Raw genomic sequence first — 27,301 nt, 5'->3', positions numbered from 1 at the left:
CAAAAGAGCTTAGATCTCAATATGCCACTTGCATATTTTCACCATCATTGCCCCCCTGCCCCAATACTTTTGTTCTGTTTTCATAAGTTTTTACTATTTTGGGCTGAGGCCCTCAAAAATTGGAAATGGCCTGAAGCTGCTCAGATCTTCGAGAAGATCTGATTGCGATGCCAGATTCAGAGAGGGATTTGGTTGCTGCGGCTGCAGCCGAGGTAACTGATCTATGCATTTAGTTAACCATTATTGCAGCTGTAAACCAATATATCTGGAGGGGTTGGGGAAGGCTGCACAAGTGATTGGTTTTTACAAACTGGGAGAGAAGTAAAGGAAGTAAAAAATTAATTCAGGCATGTCTGGAGAAAAGCATGGAGGAATTTGGGACACATTCAGGAATAGTGACTTTCTTTCTTTCTTTCTTTCTTTCTTTCTTTCTTTCTTTCTTTCTTTCTTTCTTTCTTTCTTTCTTTCTTTCTTTCTTAAATAGGAATAGCAATAGCACTTAGACTTCTTAACCGCTTCATAGTGCTTTATAGCCCTCTCTAAGCGGTTTACAGAGTCAGCATATCTGCCCCCAACAATCTGGGTCCTCATTTTACCCACCTCGGAAGGATGGAAGGCTGAGTCAACCTTGAGCCGGTGAGATTCGATCTGCTGAACTGCAGCTAGCAGTCAGCTGAAGTAGCCTGCAGTACTGCATTCTAACCACTGCGCCACCTCGGCTCTTAACAGTTGCCCTATTAGGGAGATGGGCAACATATGCATTTAATAAATAAACAAACAAACAAATAAATCTTCATGTACTTTCTACTTCTAGTTTCCCGGAATTGCCATTTTTGAAGCAAAATGAGTTAGTGTATGAACATTCATGATCACATTTTGAATCCCAACATTTTAATATTTTTTAAAGATGTTTCTGCCAAATTCAGAGATCTTATAATAAGTCTTATCTCAGAGAGGCCATTCTGGCATCAGACACAGAAGGATTCCCTTGAGTTGAATTTGATTCCCAAAATCATCATAGCTGTATTTAGACAGGGTTCTAGGCAATAATGGGGTAAGGATGGCCTGCTAATGTCTTCTTTGAAGTTGTTTATTCAATAATACCTTTTTTCTTAATTAGATCTAGGCCTTGCCTTTTGTCTAGGACTTCACGGTGTAATATTATATTCCCTTTCCACAACAATAACCCTGTGAGGTAGCTTGTGCCGAAAGGGAGTGAGTGAGGATTTTAGGGCTGAGGGTAGATTTGAACCAATATCTGCCTCCCCAGGCTGGCACTTTAACCATGAACCACAATGGCTCTTTCAAAGTCCTGCTCTTTCTCTTTCTCTTTCTCTCTCTCTCTCTCTCTCTCTCTCTGTGTGTGTGTGTGTGTCTCATCCAAGATTTAGCCACAACTGGGCCTGTTTAGCTTTTTGAAATCAGTCAAAAATGGCTAGCTGTTATCACTGAGCTGGGCCAGGGAAGATGTCAGAAAATTGAATGCTACTGAAGGCACGAAGGCTGGGTTTTCTTTTTTACGCCTTTCGATTTTATTTTATACTTATTAGATTTTCTTGAACGTTTTGGACTATACCTGGAATGTTTTACACAACTTTTTTTGAAAGACACCCTGTTCACAGAGGGCAGAATATATACTTTTAATAAAACACAGCAAAAACAGAAGGGGTGTGTGTCTCGCAGCTCTCATACTTACGATTAAGGAATTCTTTGACTTGCTGGATAAGGTCTCGCAATTCCTTATTTGAGTGCTCCAGCCGAGCTTTGGTGGCATTGGCATGATCCAAAGCTGCCTGTGCCCTCTGCTTTGCTTCAGCTGCCCGGGCCTTTGCGTTGGAGACCTGTCCAAAACACATCCCAGGGCCTAGTCAACCAGCAGGGGGCAGCAGATACACAGGGATGAGGAAGTTGCTGCAGAATTAATGCTGCTTCCCAAAAATGAAAGGAATCCCATTGGGATCATCATCTGATGAGATAATGAAAGGCACAGAATCGAGCTGTTCTCGGATTTGCCCTGCCCAAATGTCAACCACGCAACCCTCCCTTACCTGATGCAGCAGACTTTCCACTTCAGAGACTGCGTTGTGCAGCTCCTCTTCGACATGGCGGGCACGGTTCAGTGCATTGTCAGCGGTGGCCACTGCTCCGTTGCAGTGGAGGCCTCCACAGTGACGTCTGCCATCCTCGTCATAGCAACCAGCCCCTCCACAGGAATCAATGGCACAGGGAGTATCTCCCTGGGCCCCACAGACCTAAAGGGGGGGGGCAGGAAGAGTTACTGCTGAAGCTGCAGGGTCTTTCACTCTACCCCCCTCCCCCCTGCTTTTCACAACAGCTCATCTCGGACTGTTCTTCCCCTCAACTGACACTGGCAATTTGCATAAACCTTCATTTTGACTCCATTATGCCCGCAAGAGATTTATGGCTCCCTAGAGACAAATAAATAAACTTTTAGGGAACACAGTTCCCTTGATTAGTTGAAAAAAAAGAGAGTGGATTTACTGGTATTCATATTTATTTATAGAAACACACTCACAGCGACTGTTGGGGAGGGAGCAGAGAAAGGGGAAGGAAATAATTGAAGGAAAGGTGGGAAATAGTGGTAATTTTCTTCCAAGAGAAAAAGCAGTTCTATGTGACAGATATTCTTTGCACTGATAAGCTAATTAACCTGCAGAGAGCAACCCTTTCTTTGTTTCATATATGAAAAAATGGTGTTAAATCTTGCAATGAACTTCAACTCTGCTACTGCCAAGCTCCCTGAAGCTGACAAACCAAAGAAACAAGAACCACATGGTTTTTAAAGTCAGTTTGTGGCAAAAAAAAAACGCACAAATCTTGAAAATTATGACAATAAATTCCCAGGCAGATTTACAATTAGCTGATTAAGGCAAGGAAACACTTTCTTCCCAAAGCAGCTCATACCTGTATGGTGGATTTATTTCAATTACACTGATATCAAGAGGCCCAAGTTCGCTGATGTGTATATTTATGTATGGTGCAGCTATATGTTTATGTATGTATGTATATAGCATGTGTGTATGTATGTCGTGTATGTGTTTGTGTAGATACGCACTTTCTCTTGAGAGCAGGCAACAGAATTTCATTTTTAAGGTGGCCAGTGTGCTCACAGTAAAAAAATGACAATAAAAGTTTGCCTGCCCCTCTCTCTCTCTCTCTCTCTCTCTCTCTCTCTCTCTCTCTCTCTCTCTCTCTCTCTCATCTATCTATATCATCTAGTCCCACCTTCAATCATCAGGCGACAGAGAGTTCTAGTACCGCCTTAGGCATGAAAACTGATTTGGTGATTTTGGGTCAATCACCAGGAAAATGGTGAGTTCTAATCCTGATTTAGGCATGAAAACCAGCAGGATGACTTTGGGCTGGAGACTCTCTCTCAGCCCAACCCACCAGAAGTGGGATCCAGCAGGTTCTGACCAGTTCTGGAGAACCAGTAGCAGAAATTTTGAGTAGTTCGGAGAACCGGTAGTAAAAATTCTGACTGGCCCTGCCCCCATCTATTCTCTGCCTCCCAAGTACCAGCTGATTGGGAGGAAATGGGGATTTTGTAGTAACCTTCCCCTGGAGTGGGGTGGGAATGGAGATTTTACAGTATCCTTCCCCTGCCATGCCCACCAAGCCACACCCACAGAACTGGTAGTAAAAAATCCACCTCATAGAGTTGTGGGGGAAATAGGAGGAGGAAGGAATATTAGGCATGCTTACCAAGCCTTGAGTTACTTATAAAATAATAAAGATGGGATAAAATAATAAAGATGGGATAAAATAACTAACACAAAAATTTTCCAAGTTGTCTTAACAGACTTGAAACATCCTGTTGCCATGCTCCCTCACCTTCTCATTAATCAGATCCAGGCTCAGCCCTTGGGTGCGCGTTGAGAGGTCCACCAGCCCTCGGCGGTTGGCGGCATTCTGTCGATTGAAAGCTTCCCTTCGGGACGTCATCAGGTGTTCTGTGCGACGCCTGGAAGCAGCTGATTGGCTGACGGGGCTGGGCACAGCTAAGGTCGAGGCATTAGCCTGGTGCTCTGCTTCGCGTGACTGCAGAAAGGACTGGTGGATGCTGTCATAGGCCCCTGCCAGGGGAGGAATTATTTAAAATAAGCATCCCAGGAGCCTCTCCTGGGCAGTAAAACCTCTTTCACTAGACCATCCTAGAATCATCAATGTGTTTCTTAAATTCCCACTTGAGGGAAAGAGACGATACAGAACATGATTTGTTTCCACAGCACAGTTGTAAATCCCAGTTTCAAACTAGGTGAAATACTCCCTACTATCTCATTAGAATTGGTTTGCTCTGTTGGATTTGAGAAAACGAGGGTAGGAGAGGAGAGACCTGGTCTTATCTCCACAGTATCAATTCCAAAGACAGACAAGGAGCATGAGAAATGTGGGAGACGTTTCAATAGAACAGAATATCTATAGCTCAGGGTTGGAGTCAGGGGTGAAATCCAGCAGGTTCTGACAGGTTCTGGAGAACCGGTAGCGGAAATTTTGAATAGTTCAGAGAACCGGCAAATACCCCCTCTGGCTGGCCCCAGAGTGGGGTGGGAATGGAGATTTTGCAATATCCTTCCTCCAGGAGTGGGGAGGGAATGGGGATTTTGCAGTATCCTTCCCCTGGAGTGGGGTGGGAATGGAGATTTTGCAGTATTCTCCCCCTGCCACGTCCACCAGTGAGGGATTCTGGTAAGAGATGGGCTGTACCTCATGAGATCCAGGAAGAATTAAAATGCCTTGCAAACCTAATTCAGAGAGCTTTAAGCTGAATTTTGTGCAGGAGGGAGAAGATAGTCAAGAAAATGATGCAGTGACAGGTACTGGGAATGGAACTAAGGCCGAGATGTGGATATGGAAGCACCAATAAAAAGCGTAGCTCAGAGTTTCTCAACTTTGGCAACTTCACGATCTGTGGACTTCAATTCCCAGAATTCTTTCTCAGGAACAGAAAGGAAGGGAGACTGGGGAGGAAGTGGCCCTTTATCTGAAAGTTCTCAGATTCTCATTGGACAGCTCATTGTTTGTCTGCATAGTGGCACTACCCATTTCAAACAAAATCTTCCTACCCAAAACATGCTCCTCCCCAAGATGTTAATGTAGCGAGAGCCATTCCAGCATTTCCTAAAGATGGGACTTTCCCCAAAAGCCTTTGGGGCAGGGATGTCACCTAATCAGAGGCAGCTGGGAATGGGGATTGCTAGAACAGAGGCAGATGGTACTGTTGAAGATTTCAGGACTGTTTTAGGTTGTATGAATGTGAGAGAAACATGAGGAATAAGCAGCAGACAAACTGTAAGCAAAATAATTAAAGCTAGCTAATAGGTTCACCACCGCCCTATGATTTAAACCCAAAGCAACATATTTGCAGCATACATTTTATATTATGATGATCACCAGAGAAGACACTCCAATGGAATAGAAAGTTTGGAGGATTTGCTGGCTCAATCCATTATAAAGGAGAACCACTGTACTGTATAAGTGGTTCTCACTTAACAAATTTTGGTTGTAAGTCAATGCAATCATTACACTAAGTGACCTGACTTGATTTTATATCCGTTTTTACAACGGTTGTAAAGTGCACCGCAGTTAAGCAGAGCACATGGTTGTTAAGTGAATATCCAATAGGCTGATTTTGCCACTTTCTGCCAGAAAACAACAAAAAAGTAGCAAATCACAGTCATACAACTGTGGGATGCTGCAACTGGTTATAAATGCGAGATGGTTGCCAAGACACAAAATGAATCGTGTGGCTTGGAACTGTGTGTGTGTGTGTGGCAGTCATGACTTTAAGGATGGGTCATAACTTTCTTTTTTTTGAGTCCGTCGTTACTTCAAACAATAATTAGTAACTAGTTGTTAAGCAAGGACTAACTGTAGTGTTTAGCAGGTCAAACTAAGTGGGAAAAACTACATTCTAATTCTCATTCAGTCAAGCAGCTCCACAGAGGCTGCCTAAAGAGAAAAGATAATACCAAGGGTAGGGATGCAGGTAAGAACACCATGTGGATAAATACGGAATAGTCCTCGGCTTACAACAGTTTGTTTAGTGACCGAAGTTACGACGACACTGAAAAAAGTGACTTATGGCCATTTTTCACACTCATGATCCTTGCAGCATCCCCACAGTCGCGTGATTTACATTCGGATAGTTCATATTTATGACGGTCACAGTGTCCCGGGGTCTCTAACCCTAACCTTTTGCGACCTTTTGACAAGCAAAGTCAATGGGGAATCCAGATTCACTTAACAACAGCGTAACTAATTTAACAACTGCAGCAATTCGCTTCAGAAATGAAGCAAGAAAAGACGTAAAATGGGGCAGAACTCACTTAACAATTTTCTCACTTAGCAACATAAGTTTTGGGCTCCATTGTGGTCGTAAGTCAAGGGCTACCTGTATAGACAAGGGATTCGTAGTTGTGGATTGCTTTGTTTTCTAGATGGAACAATGACCGAAAACACTTACCCAGCAGGTTGGTGTTTATGAGAATATTAAGCTGGCGTTTCAGGTCTGCTAGGCTAAGGTTGAGGCTTCGAACGCCACGCTCCAGGGTGCCCAGTGCGTGGTTGGCATTAAAATTCTTGTCCTGGGTGGCTGTCAGCAATCCCTCCAGCTGGGTCAGTGTTTCTGTTATATCAGCTATCTCCTGCCTGATCAGAGCAAGAGAGAGACATGAAATACTTCCCCCAGACTTGTTAATCCAATGTGATGCTTTTTCTTTAGAGGCTACTTTAAGATATGTGGACTTCAACTCCCAGAATTCCCCAGCCAACCAAGGCTGGCTGGGGGATTCTAGAAGTTGAAGTCCACACATTTTTTTTAAAAAAAATTAATTTTTTATTTTATAAATAAATGGATAAATAATCCATCTTTCATTAAACAGTGTGTCGTCTGGGTACAAATATTTGTGCAATAACTGTTAAAATTTACAATCATATTCATTATTTAATCTATTCTTAGCTTAATACCAATACATTAAATATCTGATACTTTACATTAGTTTGCTTAACTCTATTAATTATTTTCTATATTTTACTCATCTACTTTTATTTCTAATTTTATATTTATTCTCTAACCATCGATAAAATGCTTCCCGTATCGCATAACAACCAGTTTGTTCTTTCTCTTTCATTGTCAGTGTTAATCTATTCATTTCTGTACATTCTAATATTTTCCTTATCATATTCTCCTATGTAGGAATCTCTTCACTTTTCCAGTTTTGTGCAAATACAATTCTAGTTGTGGTTATTACATGAATAATCAAATATCCCCAACAGAAATATTTCAGGTTTCAAGTCAATATGTTGTTGTATCATGTTTTCCAACCACGTGCATATTTTTATCCAATAAAATTCCACACATCTTAAAGTCATCAAGTTTGAGAGACATTGAATTAGAGAGACTAGAGTTCAGCGACAAAAAGCAACTGCTTTATATCCAGAAATTCCTCAGTTCCACGTCACTCTTGGAAGAACTATTGCCAGCAGGAATATGATTTTGGTGATAGATGATGCAAAGCAGTTTTCTATAGTCAATGTACTGCTATAGAGGGAAGCTAATAACCAAACCCCGATGGGGACAGAGATACGTTCTCTAATGTTTATTCAGTGTATCTAATCCCTGGAGTTACACCTGCTTGGAAGATGGGGATTTGAGGGCTTTTTAAATTAGGTTAGGCTAAATTCAATATTTATAATAAAGAATAATTATTAGGATTTATCTCATTTTAAGAAAACACTGGTGAGCAATAGTAAAAGAAACATGCAAGTGTCTTCACATATTACCATACATATAATGGCACAATTTGTTTGATTTGGTGCCGGGATGTGTTATGAACTCATCATAGTTTATTCTTTAGCAGGAGTTATGGACTCTATTAATTGTGTTTAGTCAATTAATTGCTTTTGAGTTAATGAATTAATATATCCAATTAATTGCTTTTGAGTTAATGACTTAATTCTGCAGAAACTTGCTTGGGATGGAATTATTCTTTTTTGAAATAAAATCAGCTGACTTCATTTTAAATGTACATTCCTTTGTTGCAGCAGGTATATTGTGTGACTGGCCTTGAATAGGTGTTTAAAACTCTGTGGTCAAGTTAACTGGGGAAGTCTTGAATAACTGGAGATTTTTTAATCAGTCAATTAAAAAATCTCCAGTTATTCAAGACTTCCCCAGTTAACTTGACCACAGAGTTTTAAACACCTATTCAAGGCCAATCACACAATATACCTGCTGCAACAAATTAATGTACACATTTAAGAGACCTCTAGCTTACAAAACTTGCACTCAGGACAATGAATCCTGCCTAATCCCTGTTCTTCCGCTCCTGTTTGCTCCAACTTTTGGGCCAGTTGATGTGAATTATTAGTACCGCTTTATAAATCCTTAGTAAGACCACAGCTAGTATACCGGATCCAGTTTTGGTCACTACATTTCAAAAAATTGCACCCAAATTCCAAAAATGTTAGAAAAAGTGCAAAAAAAAAAAAAAAAAAAAAAGCAACTAAGATGATTAAAGGCCTGGAGACTAAAACATATGAAGAATGGTTGCAGGATTTGGGTATGGCTAGTCTAGAGAAAAGAAGGACTAGGGGGGACATGACAGCAATATTCCAGTATTTGAGAGGTTGCCACAAAGAGGAAGAGGTCAATTTATTTTCCAAAGCACCAGTGGGCAAAAAAAAAAAAAAAAAAGAATGGTTGGAAACTAATTAAGGAGAGAAGCAACCTGGAATTGAGGAGAAACTTCCTAAAAGTGAGGACAATTAACCAGTGGAACAGCTTTGCCTTCAGAAATTGTGGATGCTTCATCACTGGAGGTTTTTAAGAAGAGACTGGACAGTCACTTGTCTGAAATGGTATAGAATCTCCTGCTTGAGCAGGGGGCTGGACTAGATGACCTCCAAGTTCCCTTGCAACTCTATTCTGATTCAGTTTAGTGGAAGTTGTGGCTGGGCTGCCTTTTGACTTACCGCACATCGTCCATATTATGCAAGAGGTGAGTGATGGCAGTGGCGGTGGCATTGCGAGCACTGACTACAGCCTGGATGGCACTCAGTTTGTCCTGCAGCCGACGGAAGGGACCCTCAAAAGTGCCAGCAAGCCCCGTTTGGTGGAGCTGTTGAGCCCGCTGCATCAGGTTGCGAGTGTGGGCAGCCAGGTCTTGCACAATGCGATCCCAGTCTCCAAAACATTGGTGGCAGGGCTGGCAGGCAGGGAAATCACCAGCAAAACCACGGGAGCACTGGTCACAGCGCACGCCAGACACTCCCGGGCGGCAGGAGCAGTGCCCAGTAGTACGGTGGCATTGCAGCTTCTCAATCCCACGTGGATCACAGTCGCAGGCTGCCAACAACACACAAGAAGCTTAGCCCACCCTCTCTGCTCTTCTGCACAGTGCCCCTTAGCAAGCTAAGTTCAGCAGGGCTGCATTCTTCCAGAAATAATTCCTGTAACAAGTTGAACTGAACCTCAGACATCAAACGCATTTTCCTATATTGCGTACAGGTAGTCAGGCCTCAACTCACTGTTGTGGTCCGCCAGCAGCCTGCAGAGCTGGCAGCAGAGTCGGACAGTGAGGAGGCTGGGGACAGTGGTGGGTTCCTCCCGGTTCGGTTGAGCCGGTAGCGGTGACGATATGACGTCACCGAACCGGTTCTCCCCCCCTGCCCTCCCACCTCACCCACGTTATTCTTACCTTTTATTTGGTCCCACCCCCAATCTATTGCTGCCTCCTGAGTCCCAGCTGATGACTAGAGGGAAAAAAACTGTTTAAACTCTTGCCGCAGGGCTTCAAAGGGCCGTCCTACAGCTGATCAGTGTTAAAAGCAAACAAATGAGTCAGGTCGTAAGTGCGATGACTGGTCGTAAGTGCGAGGACCTTCCAGAAATGACTCTGACTAGCTAGCCATGCCCACCTAGTCACATGACCTCCAAGCCACACCCACAAAATAAGCCATGCCCACAGAACCGGTAGTAAAAAAATTTAGAACACACCCCTGTCTGGGGAGGACCATGGGCCAATCCTGGAGTCTGGGGAAGGCTCAGACAAGGGCTCTGCATCGGAGGCAGAGAAAGAGCCATCTGGGAGGTACGTGCTGCCTCTGGAGCCTCCAGAGTTGGACCTCAGTGAGGAAGAGGAACAGGGGGAGCCTGTTCCCAGTATGCGTGTGAGCAGACCTGCCAGAAGGCAAGAACAGCTAAAACAAAAGGGACGACTCAGGAGTAGGGCTGGGAGATGATTGGCCCCTCCCATAAGGCTGCAGGTGCCATCGCTGACTATTGGGGGTGAATCTTTGCCCCCCACAGAGAGGGCTCGCAATCTGGGTGTCCTCCTGGACGCACGGCTGTCTTTAGAAGAGCATATGACGGCCGTGGCCAGGGGGGCCTTTTATCAGGTTCGCCTGATCCACCAGTTGCAGCCCTTTCTGGACCGGGACGCCTTGCGCACGGTCACTCATGCCCTTGTCACCTCCCGGCTGGACTATTGTAATGCTCTCTACATGGGGCTCCCCTTGAAGAGCACTCGGAGGCTCCAACTGGTCCAGAATGCGGCCGCGCGGGTGGTTATGGGCGCAACTCGTTGTGCCCGCGTGACACCCCTCCTGCGCAAGCTGCACTGGCTCCCAGTGGTCTTCCGGGTGCGATTCAAGGTGTTGGTTACCACCTTTAAAGCGCTCCATGGCATAGGACCCGGGTACCTTCGAGACCGTCTTCTCCCACCAATAGCCTCCCACCGACCAGTCCGCTCCCACAGAGAGGGTCTCCTTAGGGTGCCATCAGCCAAGTTATGTCGGCTGGCGACACCCAGGGGGAGGGCCTTCTCTGTGGGAGCCCCAGCCCTGTGGAATGAACTGCCCCCGGAAATACGCAAGATCTCTGACCTCCGGGTGTTTCGTTGCGCATTGAAGACCCTGTTGTTCCGCCAGGCCGGGCTATCAACTTAATAATTTTAAATTGGGGTATTTTAAATTTTTGGGGTTTTAAATCGGCCAAATCTATTTAATTATTTTAATTTTTAATTATTGTTGTGTCTTGTGTTTTTAAATTGGCTGTACACCGCCCTGAGTCCTTCGGGAGAAGGGCGGTATAGAAATAAAATAATAATAATAATAATAATAATAATAATAATAATAATAATAATAATAATAATAATTATTATTATTATTATTATTATTATTATTATTATTATTATTATTATTATTATTATTAAAAGAGGAGCAAAGGCATGTGGGCCTTTGCAGGAAGCAACGTTTGTTCATTCTGTTCAGCTTAAAGCCTGAAGCTCTGTTTGATTCTGGACTCCATGTGGCTTTGCCAATTAGGTCTTTGGCAGCATGTCAAGGGAGATAAAGTTGGGTGATTATCCCGAAGGACTTCTCCCAAAGGACTCTTTACAATTAATTGGGACTCATCTGTGAATGAACAGAATTCACAGCTGTTGCAATAAAAGAGGTTTTGGGGACTACTTGTGTGTTTTAGTGACTCAGGAAGCCTAGGCCAGAACACTCACAACTCATATATTAAGTGACCATTCACAGTTACAATGGCATTGAAACATGACTAGTCCTCACACTTACGACTGCTGCAGCATTCCCACAGTCACATGTTCAGAATTTGATGCATGGCAACCAGCATATATTTACGATGGTTGCAGTGTCCCAGGACACATGATTGCCTTTTTTTTTATCTTTCTGGCCAGCTTTTGACAAGCAAAGTCAGTGAGGGAAGCCTGGTTTTGCTTAACGACCACGTGATTTATTTAATCACGTGGTCATTAAGCAGTTATTTGCTTAACCAATTGCGGGAAGGGCCATAAAACCGGGCACGAGTCATTTAACTTTCTTGCTTAGCAATGGAAACGAAAACTTACAATTGTGATCGTAAATTGAGGATTACCAGTATGCTTCAGTTCTATTTATTCCAATCAATAATAAAAGCTCTATTTTCTCAGCATGGGAGCCTTATTTCAGGTAGGATTGTTTTAAAAGAAGAACCATTGTTTCATAATTTCATCCGCTTGACTGCTTGCACGCTTTCAGGGATATAATTGCACACTTGGCTGTCACAATCTCTGCGGAGGACTCGTTTACCTTATTCTAACACTTTCTTCAGTCTTTTTGGAATAAATGAATCAAACAGTATGCTAAAGTGTCGCTTTTCAATGATAACATTTTTGGGTTGTTGTTTTTTTTAAATGAACTTAAATAAGAATATTAAGACTCTATTAGATGTAAGAAATTTACTTTGCTTTTAAAAGCAACCCGCCAGGGGTGAAATCCAGCAGGTTCTGACAAGTTCTGGAGAACCAGTAGCGGAAATTTTCAGTAGTTCGGAGAACTGTCAAATACCACCTCTGGCTGGCCCCAGAATGGGGTGGGAATGGAGATTTTGCAATCTCCTTCCCCCAGGAGTGGGGAGGGTATCAGTGGTGGGCTGCCCCTGGTTCAGACTGGTTCTTGCGAACCGGTAGTAAAACCGGGGGGAGGCTCCGCCCTCCGACGCCAACGTCATCAGGAAGCTTCTGCGCATGTGCAAAACACGTGCGCGCGATCCCGCTGAAAACCGGTAGTAAAGGTAAGTAGAACCCACCCCTGGAGGTAATGGGGACTTTGCAGTATCCTTCCCCTGGAGTGGGGTGGGAATGGAGATTTTGCAGTATCCTTCCCCTGTCACGCCCACCAAGCCACACCACACCCACCAAGCCACACCCACAGAACCAGTAGTAAAAAAATTGGATTTCACCACTACAACCTGCCTATTCCCCTCCCCCAAAAAAATAGATTGACATTTGGAGTCTGTCATTTTGATAAAGTTTCACATCTTGCTTTCTCTCTTACCTCTGCATTGCTGACCTGGCTGACCCCAATGGTTCTCCTGGCACTCTGAACAGGTGCGGCCTCCAAATCCTGGCCGGCATTGGCATTGCCCTGTGAACTACAAAGATAGGCGCCATTAGGGATCCCGAGGCTGCTAACAAGGGCAGAGGTAGAAATAAGGTGTGAGGCATGGGAGAGAAGCAGGAAGAAATGGCAGTAGAAATAACAATAACAATGTTAATAATACCGGTAACAATAATATACTAGTATATAATATTAGAACCAGTGGTAGGATGCTACAGGTTTAACAACTGGTTTGATAAGCGTGTGCTTTGCGTGCACACGTGTGCTTGGCATGCGCGCACACGCCTAACACGCTTGTACGCAGCATTCAAAATACAGCAATTTGAAGCTCAGCTGCTTAGGCAGCCCCGGTGCGGAGGTGCGGAAATCAGCTGTGCCACGCGAATCAGCTGAGCCGGAAAGAAGGAAATATAGGACAGGATAGGGCGGGGCTGGGTGGGAGGGGCCAGCTGATCGTCACAACTACCGGTTCGCCTGAACCTGTATGAAACTGCTGAATACCACCTCTGATTAGTACATGTTGAAGTATAATCTCTGTAAAGCCTGATTATCTTCTCCTGGTATCTTCCCAATAGAGGTATTGGTTCACAGATTGGTTCACAGATTTAGGTTCTACAATAGAACCTAACTCTGTGAGAATAACCTTGGGAGGCAGAAGGAAGAGCTCCAGTCTAGACTATGGTCTAATAACAGAAAACTGAATCCAAAGAATGGATGGGAGTAGAGAAAGCATCTCAGAAGGAACCTCCCTGGTTCTCAGCGAAGTATAGACAAGGCAGGAGAGGAGTACCATACTTTTCGGAATATAAAATGCACTCCCCCCCCCCACTAAAATAGGGTGGAAATGTTGATGCGTCTTATACACTGAATACAGCCTTTTTTGGCCTCCTGAAACCCCGCCCGTTTTTCTCAAAAATGGGATGCGCAGAGGGTTTGGGAGGCCTGCAGAGTGCTCCTGGGGGCTGGGGAGGACAAAAACACGATGTGAGGGTTTTTTGCCCTCCCCAGCCCCCAGGAGCACTCTGCAGGCCTCCCAAACCCTCTGCACATTCCTATTTTCGCAAAAACAGGACGCACAGAGGGTTTGGGAGGACTGCAGAGTGCTCCTGGGGGCTGGGGAGGGCAAAAACCTTTTTTTTTCTTGTTTGCCTCTTCGAAATCTTGGTCCGTCTTATACTCCGGTGCATCTTATAGTTCGAAAAATACGGTACTTTCAGACTTGAAAAATTCTGTTATTCTAATCTTACAATAGAGGTAGTATTAATACTCATTGTTTTGGTTTCCTGAACGACTAACAATATCTGCACACTACCAAGGTGGAAGAAATGATAACAAATCTATACAGTAGATAAGGTGTAAAATTATGGACATCAGCCAGTTTGGGACAATATGGCTTTCTTGCCCCAAACTATTTAAATTCACTGTGGGGCGGGGGGGGGGATTTCCTGTCAGAAGGATTTCATACGACCTTGGGACACAGCAACGGTCATAAGTACGAACCAGTGGCCAAGCTTCTGAATTTTGATCACATGATCTTGGGGATGCTGCAAAGATTGTAACTGTGAAAAACAGTCGTAAGTCACATTTTTCAGTGCCGTTGTAACTTTGAGTAGTCACTAAATGAATTGTTGTAAGTCGAGGACTACCTGTATTGCTTCATAAGGCTTACAGCACACTCTAAGTGGTTTACAGAGTCAGCCTATTACCCCCAACTATCTGGGTCTTCATTTCTCGGAAGGATGGAAAGCCGAGTCAACCTTGACCTGGTGAGAATCGAACTCCTGGAGTGAGCAGTGAGTTAGCCTGCAGTACTGCATTCTAACCACTGCGCCATCATGGCTCCAGCCCACTTTTTATCCTCTTATCAAGCCTATGAAATACAGCTAATTAAACTCTCCTCCTCTTCACCCAGCCTATCAGTCAAGGGCTTCATGCAAGCTGGGGTCTTCCAGGTTGTGGCCCACCCTGTTCTTCTACATTGGAAGCTCTCCTGTTTTCAGCACAACATTGACCACGATGTCTACGCCTGTCTACACAGAGCTCAGACTGACCTGATTGCAAGCGGGGCTCAATGAGTAATAGGAATGGCAATCACAGGGTTGGCAGCCTTGCCCGCTGGTTAAGTTCCAGAAGTTGGGGGCACAACGGTCACAGCTCTGTCCTTGGACATTGGGTAGGCACTGGCACTGCCCACTGTACCAATCACATTGGCACTGGTCCTGCGAGGAGCATTTGTTCTGCACAGTACCCAGGTAGTTACAAGAGCAACCTGCAGGGGAAAAAATATATACATACAGTATATGATATTCAGCCCACTTCTTTGAAGGAAAAAGGATACAACAATTAGTAAGCCAAGGCATCTTTACAGAGAAGTAAATAAATATGCCAATTAAAAAGAAGCCAATCTCATTGGGCACCATAAACCAAACCTTTTTATTTTGGAGACGGCTGGGATATATAGGTTAGCACCAATGTTTTAGTAAGGTTGTGCAGACTGTCTTTTTAATAAGACAGTCTGCACAATCTTCTAGTTAAGTGTTTTAATAAGATTTGAAGGACTGTCTTTTTCCCAGTCATATCTACCCAACCAGTAGTGGGTTTCAAATCCTGTTGCTACTGGTTTGTTTGTGGGTGTGTGCGTCTTTCTGCGCATGCGCAGAGACGTCCAGGCGGGTGGGCAGAGCTTCCCACTGCCGCAGCTACCAGTTCGCCCCGGGTCGGGCGAACCGGTAGCAACCCACCACTGTATCCAACCCACCATAGGGAGGAGGCAGGGAATGCTATGCGTCCCCTCTGCTAAACAGGTCCATCTATCAGGACCCAGAAGAAGGGCCTTCTCCGTGATGGCTCCCTCCCTTCCAATGGAACATCATCCAGATAGAGATAAGATTGACCTCCCCTGTTGACTCTCTTTTGCAAGGCCATGAAGACGTGGTTGTGCCAATGGGCCTGGGGACCCAGAGTGAGATGAAGCCAATCAAATGGCTCATCTGATTCATATTGCCAAGGGTGGGGGGGTTATTGCTTTTTGTATTGGGTTCCTCTTAAACCACCCAGAGTCATTGTGAGTGAGTTGGGAAGCCATATAACTTTTCTAAAATAAAAATAAAAATAATAATAAAAATAAAAATAAAATAAAATAATAAAATAATAAAATAATAAAATAAAATAAAATAAAATAAAATAAAATAAAATAATAAAATAAAATAAAATAATAAAATAAAATAAAATAAAATAAAATAAAATCCATGCAATCAGTGTTTGCAGCAGACACTTACGGCGGCAGGTGTGTCGAGTGGCATCGCCATAGTAACCCCTTTGGCAGTGTTGACACTGGTCTCCCTCGGTGTGGTAGAGGCAGCGAAGGCATTGGCCTGTGCGTCGATCGCAGGATTTGGGGTCTGCCAGATCAATGTTGTTATTACAGGCGCAGGGCTGGCATTGTCCTCTAACCTGCCAGGGGTTACCATAGTAACCAGGAGCACACTCGTCACAGCGCGGGCCTGTGTGAAAGAAGAGTGCCAGTTGGGACGGCTGGGACAAACAAGAGCAAACTCAGCAGCCCAACCAAAGAACCACTAAGGTTACTCCCACCAACACTGACAGGGCAAGCCATTAAAATATAAATTAAGCAAACCCCCCCCTCCCCATCACCACTGATGACATTGCCTAGTTTGGTAATGAAACATCTGCAAGAAAACAACCAAGCTCAGAGAGCACCGGGATCCCTCATTTCAACCCCGAGCTACAAATATTTTCCTTTATTGGAGCAAACTCACTTGTCTCCCCAACATACATAACCCAACCGGAAGTTTTTCACCTCCCTCAGTTCCAGCCTCCAAAGCCCAGACTTGTGTTCTGTTCTTTCAATGCAGCTGGTGTTGTGTAGAGAGCCATTCCTCCAACTTCGCTACAAGGTGAATGAAGACCTGCCTTTGTGCCCCAAAGCTGGACTTGCCTGTATAACCTCCAAGGCAGCTGCACATCACAGTTCCGGAGGGATTGTCTTGATGGCAAGTGACTGCAAAATTGCGCCCGGAGCCAGGAGCCTCCGGACAAGGGCAAGGACGGCATTGGCCACCCAAGGACAGTGCTGGGTTCCCATAGTATCCACCTACGCATCTGCACATGAGGGAAGAGATTGTTTTAGGAACACGTGATTTTATTTCTATTTTATTTTTTTATTTGTATACCAGCAGTGAACACGTCCAACGCACCTTCCTCCTCCTATTTTCCCTACAACAACAACAACAACAACAACTGTGAGGTGAATTGGGCTGAGAGAGAGTGATTGTTAAAAAGTCACCCAGTTGGTTTCCATGGCTAAGGTGGGACTAAAACTCTCTTCCACATCATCTTCGTACATGATTTCTACTTCCAATTTGGTTTCTTTCACTTTCCTCTTCTTCCATATCCATTTGTTCCCAAGATCCAGTTTTGATACTTACTACACAATGCTTTTACTCAGCAAGGTCTACTCTTGGTTTATCTCTACTACATGAGAGGCAATTGTGCTGTTGTACTTCAAGTATTTATTTAGGACTGAAATGGAAAAATCAATTTGAATGGAGCTCAAGTTCTAGTAGTTTCGTAGTTTTGTTTGTAGTTTTTTGGGGGGCAGGAATACCTTCTCCCAAAATGTGCATTTTTCAACTTACATGTTAGCCTTCAGTTATAATATTATCTGGAAGGTTTCTCATCTAACTATTAAACTATTAAAGAAGCCTACCTTGATTAGCTTCTGTTAAGGATATTGTTGTTGTGTTACCAACCAGCAGAGTGTAGAGCACAGAGAAACATTGCTGAGAGCAACGAATAAGAGATGTGCAAACTGGTTTATCAAAAGTTTACTTTATAGTGAAAAAACAATCTCATAGTCTTTAAATCAATCCAAGTCTTTAAATCAGTCCAGTGATACAGAAACTCTTCTTACTACACAAACAGTAGTTGGTTAGAATAACAAACTCACTCTGGTTCACAAACCACAATGGTAGCAGATCCATCCAACCGATGATAGCACAATGGTAGCAACTCCTCACACAATGGTAGCTTATCATCAACTGAATACGTTACAGTACCTTTCTTAAATATGTTCACAACCAGTGATTATCTAATTACAGCATGACTCAGCATTATAATGAATCAGCAGGAAAACTTTAAAGTCACACAATACATATTCATATTAAAGGCACAGAACACATATATTGCCTGGACAACTTGTTAGGCTCAAACCATATCCTAACAGCTTCCAAGTCTGATAGAGCCACCAGATGATAACTCCTAGCTGTGATGGCGAACCTATGGCATGCGTGCCAGAGGTGGCATGCAGCATGCCCTCTGTGGGTACGTGAGCCGTCGCCCCAGTTCAGCTCTGCTGTGCATGCGTGCACACCTCCCGCTGGCCAGCTCGTCTTCGGGTCTCTGCTGCACATGCATGCAGCAGAGACCCGGGAGGCCGCACACGCATACATGTGACACAGGGCTGCAAGTGCATGCATGGGGGAGGGGTGCATGCACGGGGGCCGAACGCGCATTGCATTTTGGGGGTTCGGGTGCGCTTTGGGCACTCGGTCCGGAAAAGGTTAGTCATCACTGTCCTAGACAAATGGCAGGACTGTGATGAATCATCCATGGTATACATAGTTGTACATCTGGTTTTTGCAAATAGATTTTCTAAATTATCTGTACAACTAAAATGTAATGTACTATAAGCACTCATAAGTCTAAATAGTGGAGGAATGGAAAAATTTTGAGGAGGCAGAAGAAGAAGCAAGAGTTACAAATACTGTAAAGGAACAATGTAGAAAAGTGGAGCTGGCTGTAAAAAATTGATACAAAGACTTTAGGCTACCAAGAAAGTGATAAAAAATGCTGAGAATGCCTTATTATCAATAAGCTAAGGAATTTGCTTAAAGTTACAAAAGAATGATAGCTGGTTACTGAAGGAGCAGAGCTGTGTTAGTCTATGGAAACCCAAAATCAGGAAGAGCCAGTAGCACCTTTTCAGGTTATCACATTTGATTAAAAGGCATAAACTTTGAATAAAATTTGTTTGCTACATAGATGCTTCCAGAATAGCTGGGTATGTCTCAAGAAATGTAAGTTCCACCAACAATTAAGTTACAGATTTATCATCAAATCATGATGATATTTTGAAAAATATCATCATCATATTTTGAAAAAAAATCTTGTCTATTGTATAAATGAAGGTGTAGGAATACCAATAGGAGTATTATTTATAAAGATGTCTTTAAACTTTAAATTTTGGCGTTGGTCACTATCCCTCTTTAATGATCCTGCAATGCATGAATGATCACCCCTGGTTTATATTCAGAGATGAGAGTGGTGAAGTACAGGATGTGTCAATGCTGCACATAACAATTCTGGATGGGAGAGGACGTCAATCTAATCAATGAATGAATGAAGTAATGCTGATTTTGCTTTCCCCTGTCATTCTGGTTCTGCAATAGACATATTAAACTTGCTTTTAACTGAACCAAAAACTTCCCTGGGAAGTTATTTCAATTGGAAGCAAAAACAAAATGCATCTTTATAAAGCGCAGGACATTAAAATATACTTCATACAGGTAGTCCTTGACTTATGGCCATTCATTTAGTGACTGTTCAAAGTTACCCCAGCACTGAAAAAATGACTTATGATAGTTTTTCACATCACAACCATTGCAGCATCCCCATAGTCACGTGATCAAAATTTGGATGCTCGGCAACCAAACTTTGACGGGTGCAGTGTCCTGGGGTCATGTAATCCCCTTTTGCAACCTTCTGACAAACGAAGTCAATGGGGAAGCCAGATTCACTTAACACCCATTAAGTTACTAACTTAACAACTGCAGTGATTCACTTAACAACTGAGCAAGAAAGGTTATGAAATGGGGCAAAGCCAGGGGTAAAATCCAGCAGGTTCTGACAGGTTCTGGAGAACCTGTAGTAGAAATTTTGAGTAGTTCAGAGAACCGATAGCGGAAATTTTGAGCAATTTGGAGAACCCGCAAATGCTACTTCTGGCTGGCCCCAGGAGTGGGGAGGGAATAGAGATTTTGCAATATCCTTCCCCCAGGAGTGAGGAGGGAATGGGGATTTTGCAATATCCTTCCCCCAGGAGTGAGGAGGGAATGGGGATTTTGCAATATCCTTCCCCCAGGAGTGAGGAGGGAATGGGGATTTTGCAATATCCTTCCCCTGCCACACCTGCCAAGCCAAGCCATGCCCACCAAGCCATAACCACAGAACCGATAGTAAAAAAAATTGGATTTCACCACTGGGCAAAGCTCATTTAACAACTGTCTCGTTTAGCAACAGAAATTTTGGGCACAACTGTGGTCATAAGTCGAGGACTACCTGTATTCTAGGCTGCTGTAGATCTTGAAATCCACGCAGGAGATCATGGATGGACTTATGCCTATTAGCTAACGGCCGGCTCTCAGCACACCCAACCATTCCTCCCTTACCTCTCACACCGATCTCCTTCCGTATGGCCCCGGCAATGCAAACATCTGCCTGTCCGTGACTCACATTCTTCTGATCGGCCATTACACTGGCATGGACGGCAGTTTGGGAAGCCCCAGTGACCGGCCTGGCAGTGGTCGCAGCGAAGCCCAAAAACACCTGCCTGGCAAGGACACTGTCCACTGAAGTTATCACAAAAACTGCTCAGGGATCCTTGGCTGCTGCACTGGCATGCTGGAAGGAGAAAGAGAAATTGTATCATGGCAAGCCCTTGCTAACAATATTGCTATTGTTTCCTGATTGCTTATTTGTATCCTATGACTATCATTAAATGTTGTACCTTATGATTTATTTTTTTTAAAATTTGATTTATATGCCACCCTTCTCCGGAGACTCAGGGCGGCTTACAATGCGTTAAGCAATAGCCTTCATACTTTTGTATATTTATACAAAGTCAGCTTATTGTCCCCACAAACTGGGTCCTCAATTTACCTACCTTAGAAAGGATGGAAGGCTGAGTCAACCTTGAGCCTTGGAGAGATTCGAACCAGCAGTAACTGCAGGCAGCTGTGTTAATGACAGGGTGCTTAGACCACTGTGCTATCAAGGCTCCTGATGAACATATCTTTTCTTTTATGTACACTGAGAGCATATGCACCAAAGACAAATTCCTTGTGTGTCCAATCACACTTGGCCAATAAAAAATTCTATTCTATTCTATTCTATTGAAAGTTTCCTACTTGGAATGAAGGAAGGCAGAAAAGACCCCAACGGTTCAGAAAGTAAAACAGATGAAATTAGAAGTGAATCATAATAATAGTAATAGCATGTAGCAGTGGTGAAATCCAAATTTTTTTACTACCAGTTCTGTGGGCGTCGCTTGGTGGACGTGGCAGGGGAAGGTAGGTAAATTGAGGACCCAGTTTGCGGGGGCAATAAACTGACTTTGTATAAATATACAAAAGTATGAAGGCTATTGCTTAACGCATTGTAAGCCGCCCTGAGTCTCTGGAGAAGGGCGGCATATAAATCAAATTTAAAAAAAAAAGGATATTGAAAAATCTCCATTCCCTCCCCACTCTGGGGCCAGCCAGAGGTGGTATTTGCTGGTTCTCTGAACTACTCAAAATTTCCACTGCCGGTTCTTCAGAACCTGTCAGAACCTGCTGGATTTCATCCCTGAAAGTAAATGAGGGAAACTGGATTTGCTTAATGACTGCATGATTCAACTAATGATCCTCTGGGCAATGATGTTAACCCTCTGGAGAGCTGTCCTAACTGTCACTGTGCAATTGGCAAACCATAAACAGATGCAGTAAATTAAAATACTCTCTATGGTGCAGTGGTAGAAGGTCATCAGCAGTTTTTCATTCAGTTATTGTTTCCCGAGAAGCCTCAGGTAGTATAATCTCTGCTGGGCCCTTTTGACCAGTGCTGCAATGCGAGTGCCCCAGGTCAGGTCTTCTTTTATGATAACACCCAGAAACTTAAAACTGGCCACTTGCTTCACTCGGCCTCCATTGATAACCAAGGGCTGGATATCTGATCTATTCTTTCTGTAGTCCACTATAAGCTCTTTGGTCTCATTGGTGCTAAGGACTAAATTATTGTCTCCACACCAAGAAAAGAATCAAGAGAGTGACAGAAAGAACATGAGCTATTTTTAAGTCTGTTCATGTCCCCAGGGCAGAGGATGGCCATGGTCTTCCCCATCACTGATGTGTAACAAGGTTCCCACCACTATTCCTGTGACAACGTGCTCCTTGATGGATAAATGGTTCCTTACCATCAGCCTGATGGTAAGACCATTCTTGTGTCTCCTCCCAATCGTGCTCTACGAATGATTCAAGCTCAATAGGATGCATCTACACACTTCCCCCACCCGTGTCTATATTTTCTTCATGGTCTGTGCCAAATATTTTATCTCTGCTCTCATCTGGCCACATATATCACTAAATGGAAAGACTGCTATTTTGCATAACTTCAACCATCTCTTAAGCATGACAGTTTTTTTTTTAATTTGATTTATATGCCGCCCTTCTCCGGAGACTCAGGGAGGCTTACAATGCGTTAAGCAATAGCCTTCATACTTTTGTATATTTTTACAAAGTCAGCTTATTGCCCCCACAAACTGGGTCCTCAATTTACCTACCTTAGAAAGGATGGAAGGCTGAGTCAACCTTGAGCCTGGGGAGATTCGAACATGCAATAATTGCAGACAGCTGGAGTTAAATTACAATGCATTAGTCTGCTGAGCTATCCAGGCTATTTTGGGCGAAACATTCAGTCCCCCCCCCCTCCTCCGTAAGACTACCCACATATAGAAGTAGCTTGCCATTGTCTTCAGACAATTTCACTTCCCCAGCTTTGTTTTTCTTGGTGATTTCCCATCCAAGTCCTATTTAGGCAAAACCCCACCTGGACACTAAAGGTCAACCTGCTGAAACAAGGTATATATCAAATGAATAAACTACTATAGAATTGGACAACCCACATTCAAGTCCCTCCTTAACCATGGAGCTACTGGCCAGCACTATCTCTCAAGTAGACAATCTTGTTGGATCCTTATCCTACGGTTGGGTAGATAATATGTACTGTTACTTAAACTGCTATAAGATGACATTGAGTAAGTGGTTAAAACAGAAATAAAAGGAAGGCAGGAAGCTCATTCACTCCTGCTCACTCGTGCTCGTGATATTACTGCTAAAGATACTGTGACGGTATTACGGAACTAGAACTGTAAGCAAACTTTGTTTTGTATTGAAAGTGTTATCTTTGTTTATGAGAAGCCAGTTTTGTTTGTTTTACAACAAGTAAAGACTATTTATTTTTCTAACGACGTTCAGAGTCTGAGAGTATCTGTGTTGCAATGCTGCCTGGTCCGTCGCTCTACTCTGCAGAGGGCAGTTTACCCTCAACAAATCTAACATGGAGGCAATGGAGATACATCTTGTTTGGAAATATAATAACCGGTAAATAAACTAATGAGAAGAAATAGCTGATTCCAGATACAGCACAAGATACAGATGTTTTGTATGTTGTGCTGTAAAAGGAGAGAAGCAACCTGGAATTAAAGAGGTGAAGACAATTAACAGTGAAGACAATTAACCAATAAAACAGTTTGCCGTCAGAAGTTATGGGTGATTCATCACTGTAGGTTTTTAAGAAGAAATTGTCAATTGTCTGGAATGGTATAGGGTCTCCTGTTTGAGCAGGGGGTTGGACTAGAAGACCTCCAAGGTCCCTTCCAGCTCTATTCAGATTAATTGATAAAAATATCCATTTATACATGGAAAAGGGCTAAAGTTTCCATAGAGGACCAGTTCCCACTAAATACATTTTCAAAAATAGAGAGGCAGATAGGAGCCTTCAGCTCAACCCCGCCAAGACAGAGTGGCTGTGGATACCGGCATCCCAGTTCCAAGGGAATATTCCATCGTTGGCTATAGGGGGTGAGGTGTTGCCCCCTGTTGATAGAGCGTGCAACTTAGGCGTCCTCCTGGATTCACGGTTGACTTTTGAAGATCATGTTACGACCGTGACCGGGGGGCATTTGCCCAGATTCATCTGGTACGTCAGTTGCGCCCCTACCTGGACTGTGATGCCCTACGCACAGTCACCCATGCGCTCGTCACCTCCCAGATCGACTACTGCAATGCTCTCTACATGGGGCTGCCCCTGAAGACCACTTGGAGGCTTCAGCTGGTGCAGAATGCGGCCGCGCGGGTAGTAATGGGAGTGTCCCGACACTCTCATGTTACACCTCTCCTGCGGGACCTGCACTGGCTACCGGTTGCCCTCCGGGTGAGATTCAAGGTGCTGGTAATTACCTATAAAGCCCTACATGGCTTAGGCCTGGGGTATTTGGCTGACCATCTGTGGCCAGCAACAGCTCCCCATCACCCAGTGCGTTCTCACAGGGAGGGCCTCCTTGGGGTGCTGTCGGCCAGACAATGTCGGCTGGCGACCCCTAGGGTACGGGCCTTCTCTGTAGGCGCACCTACCCTGTGGAATCAGCTCCTCCTGGAGCTCCGGGTGGCCCCTAACCTTCGCTCTTTCCGCCGTGACCTTAAAACATGGCTATTTTGCCTGGCTGGTTTGGACTGAAGGGGTTTTAAAGGGGATTTTAATGGTCTTTTTATAATCTTATTGGGTATTTTTAACATTGATTTTGCTTGTTTTTATTGTTGTGAGCCGCCCTGAGTCCTTTCGGAGATAGGGCGGCATACAAGCTCAAATAATAAATAAATAATAAATAAACTTCATCCTGTCCTTGCAAGCTGCTTCCCTACTTCAACAAGCCCCACCTAAATAATTTCCATCACCTCTAACGGTACTTCCAGTAAATGCTCAGTCAGCAAAAGCAACCAGCTTAGATCAATATTTCTGTACTGTCTCTAGCAGAACATGAGCTGGGCTGGCTTTAAGGAGAAAGGAAGCTGAATTTCACTTACACTTGCATCCCCCGGGCCCAAAGCCAAAGGTTCCAGGAGTGCAGCGTTCACAGCGGCGGCCCATGACGTGAGGCTTGCACTGACACTGTCCACCATCTGGGTTGCACTCGAGGCTCAGAGATCCCTGGAGATCACATTGGCAGGCTGGAGACAGAGGAAAGAACAAGCAGCAGAGAAAAGGACTTGATGCTCTTGATGAGAAGCTTCTTCGTTTCTCCTTCCCACTGGCACAGAAATGGACCAGAGACCCATGCGACTATGGATCCCTTCTCCATTATGTAATGGGGGGAAAATCTGAAGGCGTTTGCCAGGGTCAGCCCTGTCTGTGCTTGCAGGCAAACCAGAATTGGAGAAGAACAGCCATGACTCTTCTCCCAGAGCTCGGTTAGATAACTCCCTTGGACCATTTGCCTCTTGGCTGTGAATGAACAGAAAGCTAAACTGGCATAGTTTATATCCCATTAACCAGTCCCAAAGGTCTCTATTCTGACTTGACGGTGTCTTCATTTCTTCTGCAGGAAACCCCAAGCCCTTCTCTGCATCGTCAAGGCAAGCGTGTCCCAATCATAGCCCCACTGCCATTGGCAATAGACTTGGAGGCGGCTCAGCCTGTGGATTTGGCATCTACCTGTTTTCTACCTGCTTCCATTCCTGCCTTCCCCAGCTGGAAGACCACCTGCCAGACTGGGAGAGGTAGCAAGTGAGTGGAAGAGGAGGCTCTTTGCATGCCAGATCTGAGCTGATCTCTGCCTTGGATCGCTGCCCACAAAAACAGCTGTCGGGGTGTTGGGACCGCACGAGCCAGATGTATCTCTGGTGCTGTTTCATAATGCAACCCCACAGTTCCTGTTAGATATGGTTCAGGCTGATTTTGAACACAGTTTTGGCATTCTTCCAGACTTTAGTGCTCTTCTGGAAAAGCCATAAACCGGTGTTCAAAGGCAGCCTGAACAATAGCAATAGTTTGCTCTCCCTTATTTCACCACGCAGCCATCCCTCCACCACTGATCAGCTGCTTTTCAGACTGCAGCCACAGTAAAGCTACTGCAACCTATGGGCTGCTAAAAGGAAACATCTTAACACTGGAATTATGGACAACTTAAAACTATCTGGAGTAAAGGCTGGGAACAAGGTAAAAGCAACCTCATGGAGACTGGTGGTGGGTTGCTACCGGTTCGGTCCGGATCTTGCGAACCGGTAGTAATGGTGGCGAGAGGCTCCGCCCACCCACCCGGACATCATCACAAATGCTCTGCGTATGCGCAGAAGCACCGCGCATGAGCGAAGCGAGCGAGCGCATGCGTGTGCTCCCGTTGCGAACCGGTAGCAAAGGTAAGTGATGGAGACCTTAGATAAAAGTGGTTACCAGCACATATTCACACCCTGCTGAGATACACGTGGGAAAGGCCTAGAGCGGTGATGGCTAACCTTTTTGTCATCGTGTGCCAGAAGGGTGGGGGCTGGGGGGGGTCGCACGTCTGTGTGCCCACACTCATAATTCTATGCACCCCGCCCCTGCACATGTGCGCGCAACCCCCCCACTCCTGCCCGCTCCTGGCACATGATGGCCCAGTAAGTCCGTTTTTCTCTCTCACTTGGCTCCAGAGCCTTTCTAGGAGTCTGGGGAGGGCAAAAACGGCCTTCCCCAGAGGTCCTCCTGAGGACAGAAATGGCCTGTTTGCCAACTTCCGGTGGGACCGGAAGGCCCATTTTTTGCTGTCCCCAGCCTCCGGAGCCTCTCTAGGAGTCTGGGGAGGGCGAAAATGGCCTTCCCCACCCCCCCGGAGGCCGAAAACGGCCCGTTTGCCAACTTCCTAGAGAGGCTCTGGAGGCTGGGGACAGCAAAAAACGGGCCTTCCCCACCAAAACCTCCGAGGCCCTCTGGTGACAGGAAACAGCCTGTTTCGTGCCGGAGCTGAGCTTGTATGCCCACAGATATGGCTACGCATGCCACCTGTGGCACGCGTGCCATAGGTTCGCCATCACGGGCCTAGAGTCTCCAGGAACCATCTCTCCCATCCCATCAGGGCTTCACTTTGAACCTTCCCCGTCTTCCTCTGAGTGAATGGAAAAGCCTCCCTTAGTACATGAATGATTTCTCTGGGTCGAGCCCCTGGGTTGCAGTTGTATCTGGGCAATTTAACACTCACGGAGTGCCCCCTGGTGAATGATGGCTGACATGCTGGTAAGCAAGTTGGCACAAGCTTCCGGGGTGGGCCCCTTAATCACAGGGCGAGCCTGCTGGGCACAGCGGTAGCGCTCAAAGGTCTCTTTGCGAGCAATAGAGGCGACATCCCCGGCGATGAACATCTCCAAGAAGGTGTAACGTGGCACGAGTACCAACTTCCAAGGAAGAGAAATGAGAAGGAGAGAAGGAGAAAAGAGGATATGGTTGGGTATTTGCAACTAGTTCCACCAGCTATGGTTCTCTCCACTAGGCGTGCTAGGGTTAG

The 27,301-nt window shown here is 44.7% G+C and overlaps 1 protein-coding gene across 1 annotated transcript in view; it reads right to left on the bottom strand.

Annotated features, from left to right (window-relative positions):
• Positions 1-27,301, bottom strand: part of LAMB2 (laminin subunit beta 2) — a 76,433-nt gene that overhangs the window by 11,548 nt on the left and 37,584 nt on the right. Inside the window, exons 17-28 of the mRNA XM_070936774.1 lie at positions 26,999-27,191; positions 24,849-24,992; positions 20,397-20,628; positions 16,886-17,049; positions 16,206-16,430; positions 14,979-15,196; positions 12,865-12,961; positions 8,998-9,370; positions 6,488-6,672; positions 3,856-4,097; positions 2,049-2,252; positions 1,697-1,841 (exon numbers count right to left, since the gene is read on the bottom strand). Coding sequence (XP_070792875.1) covers positions 1,697-1,841; positions 2,049-2,252; positions 3,856-4,097; positions 6,488-6,672; positions 8,998-9,370; positions 12,865-12,961; positions 14,979-15,196; positions 16,206-16,430; positions 16,886-17,049; positions 20,397-20,628; positions 24,849-24,992; positions 26,999-27,191 — 2,422 coding nt within the window. The remainder of the gene's footprint in view (positions 1-1,696; positions 1,842-2,048; positions 2,253-3,855; positions 4,098-6,487; positions 6,673-8,997; positions 9,371-12,864; positions 12,962-14,978; positions 15,197-16,205; positions 16,431-16,885; positions 17,050-20,396; positions 20,629-24,848; positions 24,993-26,998; positions 27,192-27,301) is intronic.

This window comes from Pituophis catenifer, unplaced genomic scaffold (assembly GCF_029215685.1).
Source record: "Pituophis catenifer annectens isolate HBS135680 unplaced genomic scaffold, rPitCat1.0.hap2 SCAF_2, whole genome shotgun sequence".
Lineage (NCBI taxonomy): Eukaryota > Metazoa > Chordata > Lepidosauria > Squamata > Colubridae > Pituophis > Pituophis catenifer.
The sequence above is the reverse complement of the archived record's forward strand: the minus strand, read 5'-3'. Positions and strand labels throughout refer to the sequence as shown.